Source organism: Botrytis sinoallii (genome assembly GCF_014898435.1).
Source record: "Botrytis sinoallii strain Bc 23 chromosome Unknown BSIN_011, whole genome shotgun sequence".
In the NCBI taxonomy this organism is placed as follows: Eukaryota; Fungi; Ascomycota; class Leotiomycetes; order Helotiales; family Sclerotiniaceae; genus Botrytis; species Botrytis sinoallii.
This window is the reverse complement of record NW_024066038.1, coordinates 1,816,220-1,829,851: the sequence shown is the minus strand read 5'-3', so window position 1 is coordinate 1,829,851 and position 13,632 is coordinate 1,816,220. Positions and strand designations below refer to the sequence as shown.

At 43.9% G+C, this 13,632-nt stretch overlaps 2 protein-coding genes across 2 annotated transcripts; both read left to right on the top strand.

Moving 5' to 3' along the window:
• Positions 1–2,811: 2,811 nt before the first annotated feature.
• On the top strand, positions 2,812–5,949 carry EAF02_007108 (uncharacterized protein; the record flags this gene model as incomplete). The annotated part of the gene is made up of 4 exons (XM_038903156.1): positions 2,812–2,874; positions 3,552–3,588; positions 3,651–4,232; positions 4,727–5,949. 4 exons carry the CDS (start codon positions 2,812–2,814, stop codon positions 5,947–5,949), a joined length of 1,905 nt encoding a protein of 634 aa, XP_038757477.1.
• Positions 5,950–8,343: 2,394 nt separating this feature from the next.
• EAF02_007107 (uncharacterized protein) lies at positions 8,344–11,080 on the top strand (the record flags this gene model as incomplete). The annotated part of the gene is made up of 4 exons (XM_038903155.1): positions 8,344–8,478; positions 8,537–8,551; positions 8,633–9,320; positions 9,372–11,080. The coding sequence occupies 4 exons, from the start codon at positions 8,344–8,346 to the stop codon at positions 11,078–11,080; spliced, it is 2,547 nt and encodes an 848-aa protein (XP_038757476.1).
• Between the last annotated feature and the right edge of the window lie 2,552 nt (positions 11,081–13,632).

The following is a 13,632-nucleotide window of genomic DNA, read 5'->3' as shown; positions in this document are numbered from 1 at the left end:
TCCCGTCCGTTTCCGTAGTGTATAGAGTACGGACGAACTTTTGGTCTGTTTACAACTGTTGGACAGGGGCATGTGGCTCGTGCATATCTACAATGACCTGGTACGTGATAGAATGTGATGCCATAAAGGCTATCGTCAACGAAACGATCAATTTACGAGACGCCTGATAATGACTAATAGCATCCGTCATAATGCAGAGAAACTTCATATGCGTTTCAAGGCTTCCATTTGGGTTCGTTACCCAATCGAGCAATTATGACGACGTGAAGAGACGAGGTAGATGGCTGTGCTCTCGAGGCTGTGCAACATGTAGAAGAAAGGGAAACACTTGTGGTTATTTGGGTGGGAGAATTTGGGGCACATGAGACGAGAATATGTGAATATGTGTGGCCGAGTAGACTGTAGAGAATGCAGTAGCCACTCCTGGGCGTGCGTTTTCGTTAATCCTTCGTACTCGGGCCAATCATTTGCTGTGGACCCCTGACTAACCTAGCCACAGATCATGTTACTCATCAAGATGGCGCCGGGGGGACAAAGTTCTCTATTTCCTTTTATCATTGGGTTTGATCGACACAGTGGTGATGCTATGCTAGTTCGAATACATTTACAGATACGCGTTGTGGTATTCGGATGGTTTCGGCGGTTGCGAGAGGTTTGGATTCGTATATGTCTTGGGGGATTTCAATAATTAGTCCAAAGATTGATCCTATGGATACCCCCTCAATCCTGACCAAGGCACTTTTATGGAATTACTGTCACCATCATATTCAACCGGTAAAATTCCAGATCTATTCCTGTCACCATGTGTTCATTCAATTTCAATCGATCAATCAATCGATCAGTCTCGGTACTATTGCATCCAGGCAACAACAAAATGTACCTTTCGTCGATCATCCGAGGAGTGCATGGTTAAATAAATTAAAAGCATGTATGTACAGATAGATATTGAGTTTATTGTTTCGTCGAATGGAACGATGTAACTCAAGATTTCGACTCCTTCGCCAAAATGAAATGTCCTAAAGACGAAAAATGTCTCTTTTGAGAAATGTGCCAGGGAGTCTGCCAATGAATGAAGATCTAGCCGTCGATTCACAAGCATTGCACCCCACTCAATTCGCCTTGTTTGTCTGAGAGTAGCGAAATCAAGCGAATGAGACAGGGTTCATTTAACTTTAATGGGATTTCCCCACCCGGATTGGGAGGAGACTGGGAAAGAAAGGAAGATCTACATGAGAGGGGGGGAGGAGGTTTTCATTCGTCGCGCATCACTTGATATGTTGAATTTGAATTGAGGAGTCGACGAGGGTGAGCGAATATCATTTGGTTGCGATCTATAGACTATTCGCTCGCAAAAATCTCCCCTTTTCATGCTTTTATCCAAGGATTCTTGACATCATGATATCGAATCTTGAATTTTTTTAATTGTGCTTGTCGGGAATACAACTCTGTAGTTGGTTGTACGGTACATATCCACACATCCCATATCGTAAATCCTCAAATGTTCCCCTGCCCCCTAGTAGATTTGTGATGGTAATCAATCTTTAAATTCTCGGGAACAACCAGCGACAGGGGGGCCATGATTTTTAGCACGTTCATCTAGGGATTTCCGGTACTCATGATCTGGTTGGCTTATTCTACGATATCTCATCTCTCTCTTCTGGCCTAAGCATCTTTCGTAATCTTACCCCAAACTACAATTAAACCTTTGTCCTTGTATATTAGGTGGGTGGGTATGTGTGTGTGTGTGTGTGTGTGTGTGTGGTCAAAATGGTTTGGCAAATAGATAATGAGAGTGGAGTGAGTCTTGACCGACTAGACGGAGATGGCGATGGTGGGACGGAGATTCCAGGCGGCCACTAATAATGCACGCAGCGCCAGTGCTGCAAGTTACCCCCATCCCGTAAGGTTATTGAGATCCTGTGTGCGAGGTAGGTGCAAGGTTGTAAGATGGGTATGCCCAGCAAAGTGGAAAGTCCGCCATACATTTGCCAGATGCATTCGGGTAAGGCTGTGTATGATTTTTCCAAGGTGCCTGTTGTGTTGTGTATGGAATAATGGCGTGTGAAGTGAATTTTGTGGATTTAAGTGCATTGCTTGGTTTCGGTGCACTAATCATTATGCATACACTGCGGTGAGGTAAGGTAAGGTTGTAAGGTTATCAGGTCGGTGGAGGAGCGACCAGACTGAGGCCACGGAAAAAAGAAGCCACAATGTGCTGTGCTGTGCTGTTTGAATACTACTTCTGTGAAGCCTGTGAAGAGGAATCTGAGCCTAGGTAGATTGTGGACATAGTTATTGGATCGGATCGTAAGAATATATTTTTATTCAACGACCGTTCTGTCAATCTGTCACTCTAGATGAGGTCTGATGATTTTCGTCTAAAGAAACATTTTAGTCAATTAGTGACTGTTATTAGTCTAATCTGTTTACTATAGTACTATCTACCGGGAACTAATCTCAACAGACGTAGTGCTATCCTATCTACGGGAATTTCCAGCGGTTTTTTCTTCTTAATTTTGGATCTAGACTGGACTCGTACCTTACTAGTGGTGTCTATCGCACGTATTGTATCAACCTTACCAATTAGATACGTCTAGATGTGTGCATGTGTGTGTGTGTAAAGTAAACAATTTCTTGACTAGATAATCAATAAAGTAAAGATACCTTCTATAGGGTCTTTTGGGGGTATTGAAGTCAAATCGCAACTTATCAAGGGTTAATTGACAAGATCAGGTTAGGGCAAACAAGAAGAAAAGAAAAAGAAACATTTTGCTCCAAAGTAAGAGAATCCCTGAAAATGATTTGCTCAAAATGCCCATGTCCCAATCTCAAGGTTCAACATCAACCCCATGTCTCCTCTCTCCATGTTCCCATGTCCGGGCTTAGCATCTTGCATTTTTCTGGGTCGGCCATTTTGAAGCCTTCTCATCCTTTCCCGTCCAGAACTACTCCATACCTAGTAATTTTTTATTTTTTGATCTCACTAGACAGTCCCATTACATCTCCATACCACCAATATTACAATATAATATTAATCCTCAAGATGCCCCCAACTTTCTAGAAAAGGAACATGTTCATGCTCATCCTTCATCATACACATCTACACTCTCCACCCCATATCTACTCCATATCATACCACTAGGATTCAAGAACACCTAGACAGGCCTTACCAAACTACTACAAACATTGATACATGTCCCGCTCTCCCGCTTGGCAATAAACACATCAACCTTGAAAGGCATCGATCATCCTCCCCGAACTAATGCATCATAGCTCATCTCACACCTTCTACCTAAACTAAACCCTACATTACTATTTTGTCTCTCGTCAACCACATTCTCAGTCATCATACCTTTTATATATATATATATATTCTCCGCGCCTCGCCCTCTTCTTACGTCGGCTTCCTTCATCGGCTTCCTGTCTCAGATCATATCTCCAATCATCCTCAAATACTACCTTGAATTCAACTATTCCCAAGTATCTATATCAACCTGCACAACGACATCCTCACAAAGTATTTATACATTGCAACCCTCTTCGATATATAGCATACTTTCCTATACTGGAACTGCAAAGGAACCAAAGGTATTTCGCATACAGCGTTGGGTAGATGGTCCGTGAAGCAGTTTACTGATCGGTATATCTAGTCGGCGATAAGTGTGGCTACCACCCCCAATTCAAGATAGCCAGCCATCACCGTCTTCGAAACAAACTCTCACAACACAACATGGTCTCGGTATCTGATCACTCATTCCATATGCTATCGCGACACATGGGAAATCAAAACGAAAACGACTTTCCACTTTTCCCCGAAGCAAATATGTATTCTCCTCAATATCCATACAATGGCATGCCAAACTTCCAGATCGAACACGACGCTGCGTATGCATACCCGAGAACACAAGATATATACCCTACCAGCACCGGATTCGATTCCACAACTATGTATAGCGAAGTTTCCCAACATTTTGTTGAGTCACCAGAACTGAGAGGAACTGCGCCTTCAAATTACTCCACCGCGAGTGGACCTTCCGCGACATCCTCGACCATTGGCTCTCCCAATTCAAACCACGGGCACATGGTTTCAGTATCTGAGTGGGGTTCTGGACTTGGCATCAATCCAAGTATCGTGAATTACGATAACTTTGGTCAAGGAACCGACTACAACTTCTCTGCAGGTATGGAAGACTTTACTGTAGATTTCAATTCAGCCAAACCAGGCTTCGTTGGTGAGTGTGAAAATATCTCTAGATCTACACCTCGTCAGAACCGTCCTATTTCTTCTTCTTCCTCCCCTATTCATGATTTTCATACTCCAATGGATTCTTCGCGATCAATTGCTTCACCAATCACCCCCGTCAGTGCGTTTCGAAAAGAATTTAGAGAAGAATGTTTGAAATCTCCTCATGTCTCTGCACTTTCAATTTCTCCTGTATCTGGTCGACCAATTTCAAGCTTCAAGTCTCCAACTAGCGCGGGTCGTAGTAACGAGATAAGGTTATCTCCCGTTACTACTTCAATAGCGCAAACATTTACTTCGGAACCGACAACATCATATTCTTCATTTCAAAAATATCCTTTCTTTTCTCAGTCTAGTGGCAATTTTGTTGCTCCACTTGAATCTTCTTGTGTGTTTTCTCTCTGTCAACTCCGGCACAAGCTTCATACACTTTTCTTCGCCAAGCAAACCCCAAAAGAATTTCATACTAACATCAATTTCTAGACCCATCCATTTTACATGCTCCTTTCTCCGCCACTCGCCCAACATCAGCTGTCGGACAATCTGAATTGTCTCCTTACCAAGCACCAATGTATCCTACATCTCCATCACCATCCCAACACTCCTCAAGAAGTCCTGGACCTGCCAAGGCCGATAGCGCAAGCCCTTACTTGGGCTCTCAATATTATCCATACCCAGCACCAATGATCAGACGGCCATCTTTGACAATTTCTCACCAGTCATATGGTTCCCAAGATGGCAACTTTAGTGGTGAAGAATCAAAAGAAAAGGGTCGTTGCACCTGGCCAGAGTGTGGAAAGATCTTCAAAGATCTTAAAGCTCACATGTTAACCCATCAAAATGAGCGCCCGGAAAAATGTCCCATACAGACATGTGACTACCACGTCAAAGGCTTCGCTCGAAAATACGATAAAAACCGCCACACCTTGACCCATTACAAAGGGACAATGGTATGTGGTTTCTGCCCAGGTTCCGGATCTGCGGCAGAAAAATCTTTCAACCGTGCTGATGTTTTCAAGAGACATCTCACTTCAGTACATGCCGTAGAACAAACTCCACCAAATAGCCGTAAGAAGACTTCCGCAAGCATCAACAGTGGAAAGAAGCTCTCCGGATATGCACCAGATGCTACTGGAAAGTGCTCGACCTGTTCGGCTACTTTCAGCAATGCTCAAGACTTCTATGAGCATCTCGATGATTGTGTTCTTCGCATCGTTCAACAAGAGGAACCTTCCGAGGCAATCAACGCTCGTCGTCTTGCAGAGGTCGAACAAGATCACGATGTTCATGAAACTCTCCGCAACAACGCCCTTCCAGTCACTACCAACGTTTACTCAACAGCAGAAGATGATGAGGAGGAGGAAGTTGACGATGAAAACGACGACGACTACTCCATCCGTGTCCGTACATCCCGCAAAAGCCGTCAAAACCGCAACCCAGTCAACGGTGTCCAAAAGTCCAGAGGTATGACTCACTCTAAAGGTGGCGTCACTCTAAATACCAAAGGACGCAAGAAGCGCAAGGACTATCCTTCATCATGGGGATGTCCTACATCTCAAATGAAGATGAAGAAGCGTGTTCTCACCGTCTTTGATGGACCTCGTCGTCTCTGGAAAGACGATATGATGCTCGATACCGATTACGAGGTACGCATCAAGCTCGGCGATGAAAAGCTTACGTTACCGATCTTGATGTGCAAACTATGAGAAGAGCGGAGGCCTTCCACAATGCTACTGAAGAGGAAAAGGGACCTTGGATCGCAGATGATTTGACGGGAATGGATTTGGAGAAGTTGATGGAAGTTAAGAGAGAGATGTAATTCCTCTTCTTACTTTACCTTTCCACACTCCACTTTTGGTTATGAGGTTATGAGATGGACTTTTTTTTATGATTTGCTCAAATGATTTGGGGCATTTTGCATATGTTTTATATCGGCGCTTTGGATACCATTTACATATATCTAAGGGAGATATACTTTAACGGGACGGGACGATACCATTTTCTTTACTCTACTTTTCTTTTACCTTTTTTTTTTTTTTTTTTTTTTTTGGAAAATTCTATACAATATCATATTACATGTATGGGCGATATGGATTTGAGGACAAGACAAAAGTCGCGGTGTGCTCTTTTTCTTTGTTTCGATCTACTTGCATTATCTATTGCATATGCATCAGACAGAGTTTTTTTACGGGAGTTTTTCTTTCACGTGAATTAGGAGATAAATGAGGAAGGGAAGGATGTAAGATCGCTACTTTGGCTGGCCCATTTTTTGTGGTGTATTTCGGAAACGGGGAAGGCGGTTGCATTGGAGGGGGTGTGTCATGGCATTATTGCGCTACTTACTGTATGTGGAAGAATTGAAAGTAAAGCAGTAGTTAGTCAATCTAGGAATCTAGGAATCTAGGAATGAATAAAGAGCATTGGTCTCTCAACTCAAATTTCATACTGCACTGAATGTGACATGGATCTTTTTGGGAAAATTGGTGAAGAGAATAAGCAGCTGTCTGTGTGCGTGGATCGCCTTGCATTGTGCCTATCGCGCTGAGATCCGATTGTTGGGACTGCACGCCATGTAGATCATGATCGGCATTGATGTGATGAATTGATGGATAGATTGACGTAAAGCTAGCTCTGCCTTGCAAATGTGAGTAAACATATGAGTAAACATACATCATCAGTCCCAGTCCATGAATGAAGCGAGATCCGGCCGGAGACGAAAGGAAGATGTAGGGCAAGCGGGTATCCGGATTCATCTTGCGTTGTGCATATCGTATGCGTAGGCTCATGCATGGTCTAATGCAGATGGCTGAATTGAGAATAATGTGCTTTTGGTGGCTGCGTTTTGATGGTCATGAGAAACGATTGATTGAAGGAGATGCCCGAGGATGCATTGTGAGGGGTCAAAAAGGGCTAGGAGAGGAGAGCTGGGCTGGAAAGGAAATTTATTGGTTGGTGACAATGTGACAATGGTAAGGTGAGGTGGTATTGGGTTGTGTTGGGGATAGTGAGGTTAAGGCATAAGATCTCTTGGGACTTGGAATACTTTGATGTGAAGGATGGATGGGTGCGTGGTGTGGAGTGGTGTGGGGTGGTGTATCGTTGGCTCTGCGAGGTAAGGTGGGCTAATTGGTAGATGTAGATTGATATTGGATTGACGATGAGACGAATGCGGTATAGAATATACTACTGGGTAGGTAGGTAATTGTCGGGACGGGTCACGGAAGGTATTTCATACAGTGGAGAAGAAACATGGGATGGGGCATACTAGATTTATTGCATCTTCGATCTTTTAAATGTCTACATTTTGACTGGATTTCAATCAATGCAATGTATTCTCAGCCTGATAGAGTGACGGCAGCGATGATTATCCTAAGCTGGTAATTATTACGATTACCTCCCTAGGTAGTATTGAATCTATATCATCGGAAGATATGGAAAGAGGGGCAATGAGATGTGAAATGTGATGGCCTCGCAACCAATGACCGAATACAGTAGATGCGACGTATATCTTCATATTTTGACAATGTTGCTGCGCTGTTCTCTTGTGCTGGAAATATGTACGAGTAAATGTCAATGAATCCACAGAGATCTACATACCTAGTATACAAATACATACAAATATACACAAATAGATAGTCTGCAAGATGATATAATGGTTTTGTGTTCTTCACCACAGTCGGCTAAAGATAAAGAAAAGCACGAGCCACACTTCCTCACATTTTGTTAATGCGCCACAGCTCTTATCCGCAGAAGTGGCCACCTGGGCAGTTCTACATCGTACCTACGAGCCTACCTACCTATACCACAGCACTGACTACACTAGGTAACTACATCATATGAACTTCAATCAGGACAAATCAATTTCATTCATAAGGAAATGATTAATATGAGAATGGGCACTTGATCCACGTCTGAGAATATCTGCAAAGAGTATCCATACTGTCATTTTTGAAATCATCCGGTTGTCGCGTATCTATCAAGCATTACCTAGGTTGGCGTAGAGCACGCCACATATACATATAGCTTGAAGCTGCTGAGCTACAGAGCTGCCCATCTACCAACTTTACGGGGTCGTAGGTGAAAAGCTCAACATAGGCACAATGGGTTCAAGACTTGCTTGGTATGCTGGTATATCCACTGCTTTGGCAGCTGCAGTGGTTCTTTCTGCGTTTAATCAGCGCGCAAACTTCTACTCAGCATGTGTCTACCTGGCGCAGAGCAATTTGTGTCTTATGGTACGTAGTTCCCGAGCTTCGAACTCTTGAGTCGATGAACATGGCTGACTTTTCCTAGATCCTAATCAATCTGGTATGCTATAGACCCAGATCTCTCATCTCTACGATCTGCGATATCACCCCGCCGAAGCTTCCGATTGCTGACAGGTTTTAGATACTATTCGTCTTTTCTAGTTTCATGTATGGACTCCAACGACTTTGCTACGGCCCTCTACGTCCGATCGAAATCGAGCAGTTATATGAGAAAGCTTGGTTTGCCATCACAGAAACATGTCTCGCCATGACCATATTCAGAGAAGAGGTTGGAGCTTGGTTTCTCGTCATGTTTGTCGCTCTTCTTACCGGCAAAGTTTGGGGCTGGATAGGAGATGGTCGAGTTGAGATTCTAGAACAACAACCACCTGCTAATCCAAAACTTTTTCATATTCGATTGTCGATATCCTTGGCGGTCTCGGTCATTTACGATGCGTGGTTGATGAGTTATACAATCAACACGGTGATTCAACAGGCAAGGCCGAATATGATGGTTATGTTCTTGTTTGAATTTGCGGTATTGACTGTCTCAAGTTCTTCCACCGCTTGTAGATATCTCATTTCTGTGATGGAGATGAGAGTGGTCAAAAAGCAGACAGAGGAGAGATTAATTGAGAGGAAGAGAGAGGTTAGAGAAGAGAGGGCAGAAATGATCAGGCAAAGGGAAATTGCGCGCGCGGAAGCTGGCGAAAATTATCAAGAGCCTACAACTCCTTTGCCTTCGGAGGACGATGTTGAAGAAATGGATATCGAGGTTCCCGGATGGGAAGCAAAGGGTCAATGGGTTTTGACCCTTGATTTGATAACAGGCAAGTCCATATTCGTATTCTATGGTTTTACTTTTACTAACATTGAAACAGACTTCCTAAAGTTAACCATTTACTCTTCATTCTTCTTCATCCTTTTCACATTCTACGGCCTTCCTATCCACATTATGCGAGATCTGTTTGTTACGGCAAGATCATTCGTCAAACGACTCACTGCATTCTTGAGATACCGTAGAGCAACTCATGATATGAACTCAAGATATGAAGATGCGACTGTTGAGGATATTCAAAGGGAAGACACATGTATTATATGTCGAGAAGAGATGCGACCTTGGTCTGTAACAAACCCACCAGTACCTGCTGGAGCACAACCCAGGCCAGGTACTGTCAACGAACGTACAAGGCCGAAGAAGTTACCTTGTGGTCATATTCTCCATCTAGGATGCTTGAAGAGCTGGCTTGAACGACAACAAGTATGCCCAACATGTCGAAATCCTGTGGTAGAAACACCTCAAGATGCACAACCCAATGCCAATCGAAATGCAAGAGCTAATCAACCCGCTCCCGGCCAACAAGATGGACCCGCTGGTGCTGGTGCTGGACCTGTAGCAGCTCCCGCTCGTGGCCGCGGTATGCGTATGCTTAATCTTGGACCAATCAGGGTCGGCTTTGGTCAGGCTAACCTGAATGATTTCGCTGCCTTTCAAAACCCTCCAGGAGGACAAGCGAATGCCGCAGGTGCAGGACCTAGAGTTTATGGCTTAGAACTAGGTATCCCTCGTCGAGCTCAACCTCAAGCCCCACCAGCACTTTTGGATCCTGGGCAAAATGGCGCGTTTGCACTTGACCAATTACCACAACATTTAGAAGAACTCGAACAGCAAGTCGCGCAGGAAATTCGAAACTTGCAATTGAGTCAGCAGCAGCTATTAATTGTCCAGTTGCTACAAAATGAGTTGACAAGATTGAGAAATTTACAAAATAACGCCGCGGATCCTTTGGCAGCAAACTTTCCCTTGCCGCAGATGCCTACCTTTCAGAATCCGCCACAAATCATCCCCTCATTCAGTAGACCATCAAGTCAACCACAAGTGCACAGACACAGCGCACGGTCCAATACCTCTGCAATACCATCCGGTAGTGCTGACCTTCCACCTGGAGTTGTCATACCGGAGGGTTGGTCACTTCTCCCATTAGAAAGACTACATAATGCGCCATTACCGGGTCAAGCAGCGACATCAGGACCTGCAGCAGCATCGACATCTAATGATCCTATTATAGCCTCTGCATCTACGCAAAATGTAGTCAGCCCTACAATTGAGAGAAGTGAAGTTTCTAATAATAGCGCCACACCAATCAACACTGAACAAGTCAATTCGCAAGCCGGCTCGGTTGGCTCTTCTGAAACAAACGCCATTGAAACTCCGCCCTCTATCTCGGCTGACCAATCGGCATCAACAATTACCACTTCTACAGAGCCAGCTTCTACAAATACAAATCCATTTGTTGACCCTCCTAGTTTACCTAACTGGGGAAATTCACAACTATTTGTAGGATCAAGCTTGGCTGGGAATCACAATCTTGATGGCGCTCATTCAGTGCCAACTTCGCCTCTACATGATCGTAGTGAGAATGTAAATACTCATGTTTCTCTTGATACGATGACAGGTACTGGTGAATCAACTAGTAGTTCAGCTGAGCATAGTGGGCCAAGAGGAGATGAAGATGGTGAAATGAGGAGACGAGAGAAAGGGAAAGCCAAGGCGGTGACGGTGGAGGATACAGTGGATGAAGAAGAGTGAGGGGACATGATGTGAGATGAAAAGTACATTGAATAATTTTAGGATTTCGTTCGACATTCACGTGCACATTGCTTATCGTGCATGGTGCATAAAGCCAGCGATCAAATGGAATCCAGTTACAGATACATTAAGGGCGTTTGGGGAAGGAATTCTCCTGGGATTGAGGAATGGATTGGCGCATTTTCTACGTAACATGCTATGAATAGGCTTAAGGCTTAAGCATAAATTACTAGCCTAAGCATAGCTCTGACGTTATACTTTACATACATGACATGGCATAAGGTTATCTTTGAGTCTGACAGCTCAGGCTCGGCTATGCTGTGCTGTAGCAGAGTGATAAGGAGGGTAGAGGGTAGAGAGACAGACTATAGCGATAGCAAGAACCTTACCAGTTTTGTATGATCCAGCGTATTTATAGCGGCTATAAAGAATTACAAAGTTATAAAGATAGATGATTACCTACTTGAAGTCATATATTTAGTGCTAAGGCTGTTGAACATGACACACTTTTACATATTAATTGCATTTTATAAAGAGGACATTTCATTTTCTTTAATGCCACGAGGGTTACGTAGGGAGTAGATGTAGATATGAATAAGGAAGTCTTACGAACGAGTACTCGATACTTTGGTGCAGACCCTAGTAATTGTCTGACTTTGAAACGAGGTTTGTGTTCAGGGAGGGGAGTGGGTGCGTGATGGCTTTAATTTATTTGGTGTTTGGGTTTGGGGATTGGGGATAGATGATTTGTGAGGTTGGGGGCGGATTGGTTAGCTTTATGAGGTCATTGGATGGGATGGGATGCATGGGATGCATGGATGGATTTTCATTTGTGCAAGAGGGATAACATAGCATATTATGGTGTAGGATGGGCTGGTTTTGGAGTGGGAGGGATGAGGTGAGGTGAGGTGAGGTGAGATTTGGAATCTTCAATAGAGTTCCAACGGGATAGTTGCTTGAAGCGAAGGGAGATCAGAGCCAGTTTGGAGGCAATCATGATGGTGATTCATGGTACCTGGTAGATGAATGACATGGATGATTTGGGGAATGAATCCACGAGAGAGAGAAAAGTCAGAGTCAGAAATCACATGTGAGGGAGTGGAGTGATTGAATTGATTGATTGATATCAAAAGTGCTGGGTAGGTAGGTACTCGTATCCATCCATCTGTCAGGCTTTCCTTCTCGGAAACGAAACCCATCTTCCTCGTAACTCGTACAAAATCAGATGCGGCGATTTCTCCGATGCGGAGTGATGGCACGTGTGCTTCTGTGGTAATACAATACTATAAGTATACTATACGGGCGGCTAATCATTTCTCTTTTTAATTTGTTTGTTTGTTTTTTGTTTTCAAACAATCACCAACTGTTAGTTGTAGGTAGATAGTTATTTAATCGAGAAAAAAGCGAGTTCGAGTTAGTTATTAGCTTGGGATGGGAAAGACGTTACATTGTAACTTAAGTCTCTTTATCCGTGGCTGATGATGGAGAATCAATTCATACCTACCTAACCATAGTCTCGGGATTCCGATCACACCACACTCTCTGCTTACGGACCCCGGAGGGAAAGCGCTTACTGATAAGGATGGGGTAGGGCAGGATAGGGTAGGGTAGGGGATTAGTGTGCCCTGGATGAGCAGGTATGCAGCCTTACCATCTTACTACCACGAAATGAGATGTACCTCCGTACCTTGCCTACCCTCTCTTTAGGCTTGAAGAGATACCCGGCCTTGTGGGTGCGGATACGAAGACCCAGTATGTTGCTTATGTAGTTGGTTTCCGGGGGTGTTTATCTACCTGTGGATTTCCTGGCGGGGATGGATGGAACCAACTGTTGGTTTTAATCTCTGCATTTATGAGGGAGGGGTGAAAACTACCATTTATTGAAGATAAACCATACGGCCCCCAGATTACCCTCCGCCGCATGCAGATACATAGTCACCAACGGTCCCAACATCCTGGCGAATAGCCGCAGCCGAGAAAGCCGTGTTGGTTGTTATGAGTCGATTCTCCTTTTCTTGTGCATAGATTTTGAACATGAATCATTCGTTTGGGAATTGGGATGGGAAGGGCCAATGCGACTATGATGAGGATGCGGGTCGAGTGAACTTTTGAATATGGATGTTTACGAATGGTAGGTTGCAATGATAGCGATTAGGTAGTATGTGGTTGAAGTTGTAATTTTACTTTTACCGACTTAAATCGTGTTGGATGACTTTGTGTGTGCAATTGAGGAGGTGGAGCACAGCGGACACGGGATGCGAAAGTTGTTGTGAACGGGCGTAGTGTTAACTTAACTGTTCGATTGATACGATTTGAGTCTTACCTGATTGTCGATTTCGATGGAATGTGATTCCGAGTCTGATAGTGTCAGTCTGGATGCAGATAGTTCTGTTGTTCTAGGCCGCTCCTTTTCTTTTCCCGATACAAACTTGCAGCGGTTCTTGTACTCCTGCTAGAGTCAATTCTATGCGTATTTTCACTTGGCTAGTTTATGGATGATTGTCTTGGTATGGCACTTCTGAGAATCATATACCTGCATACTTCCTGTATAT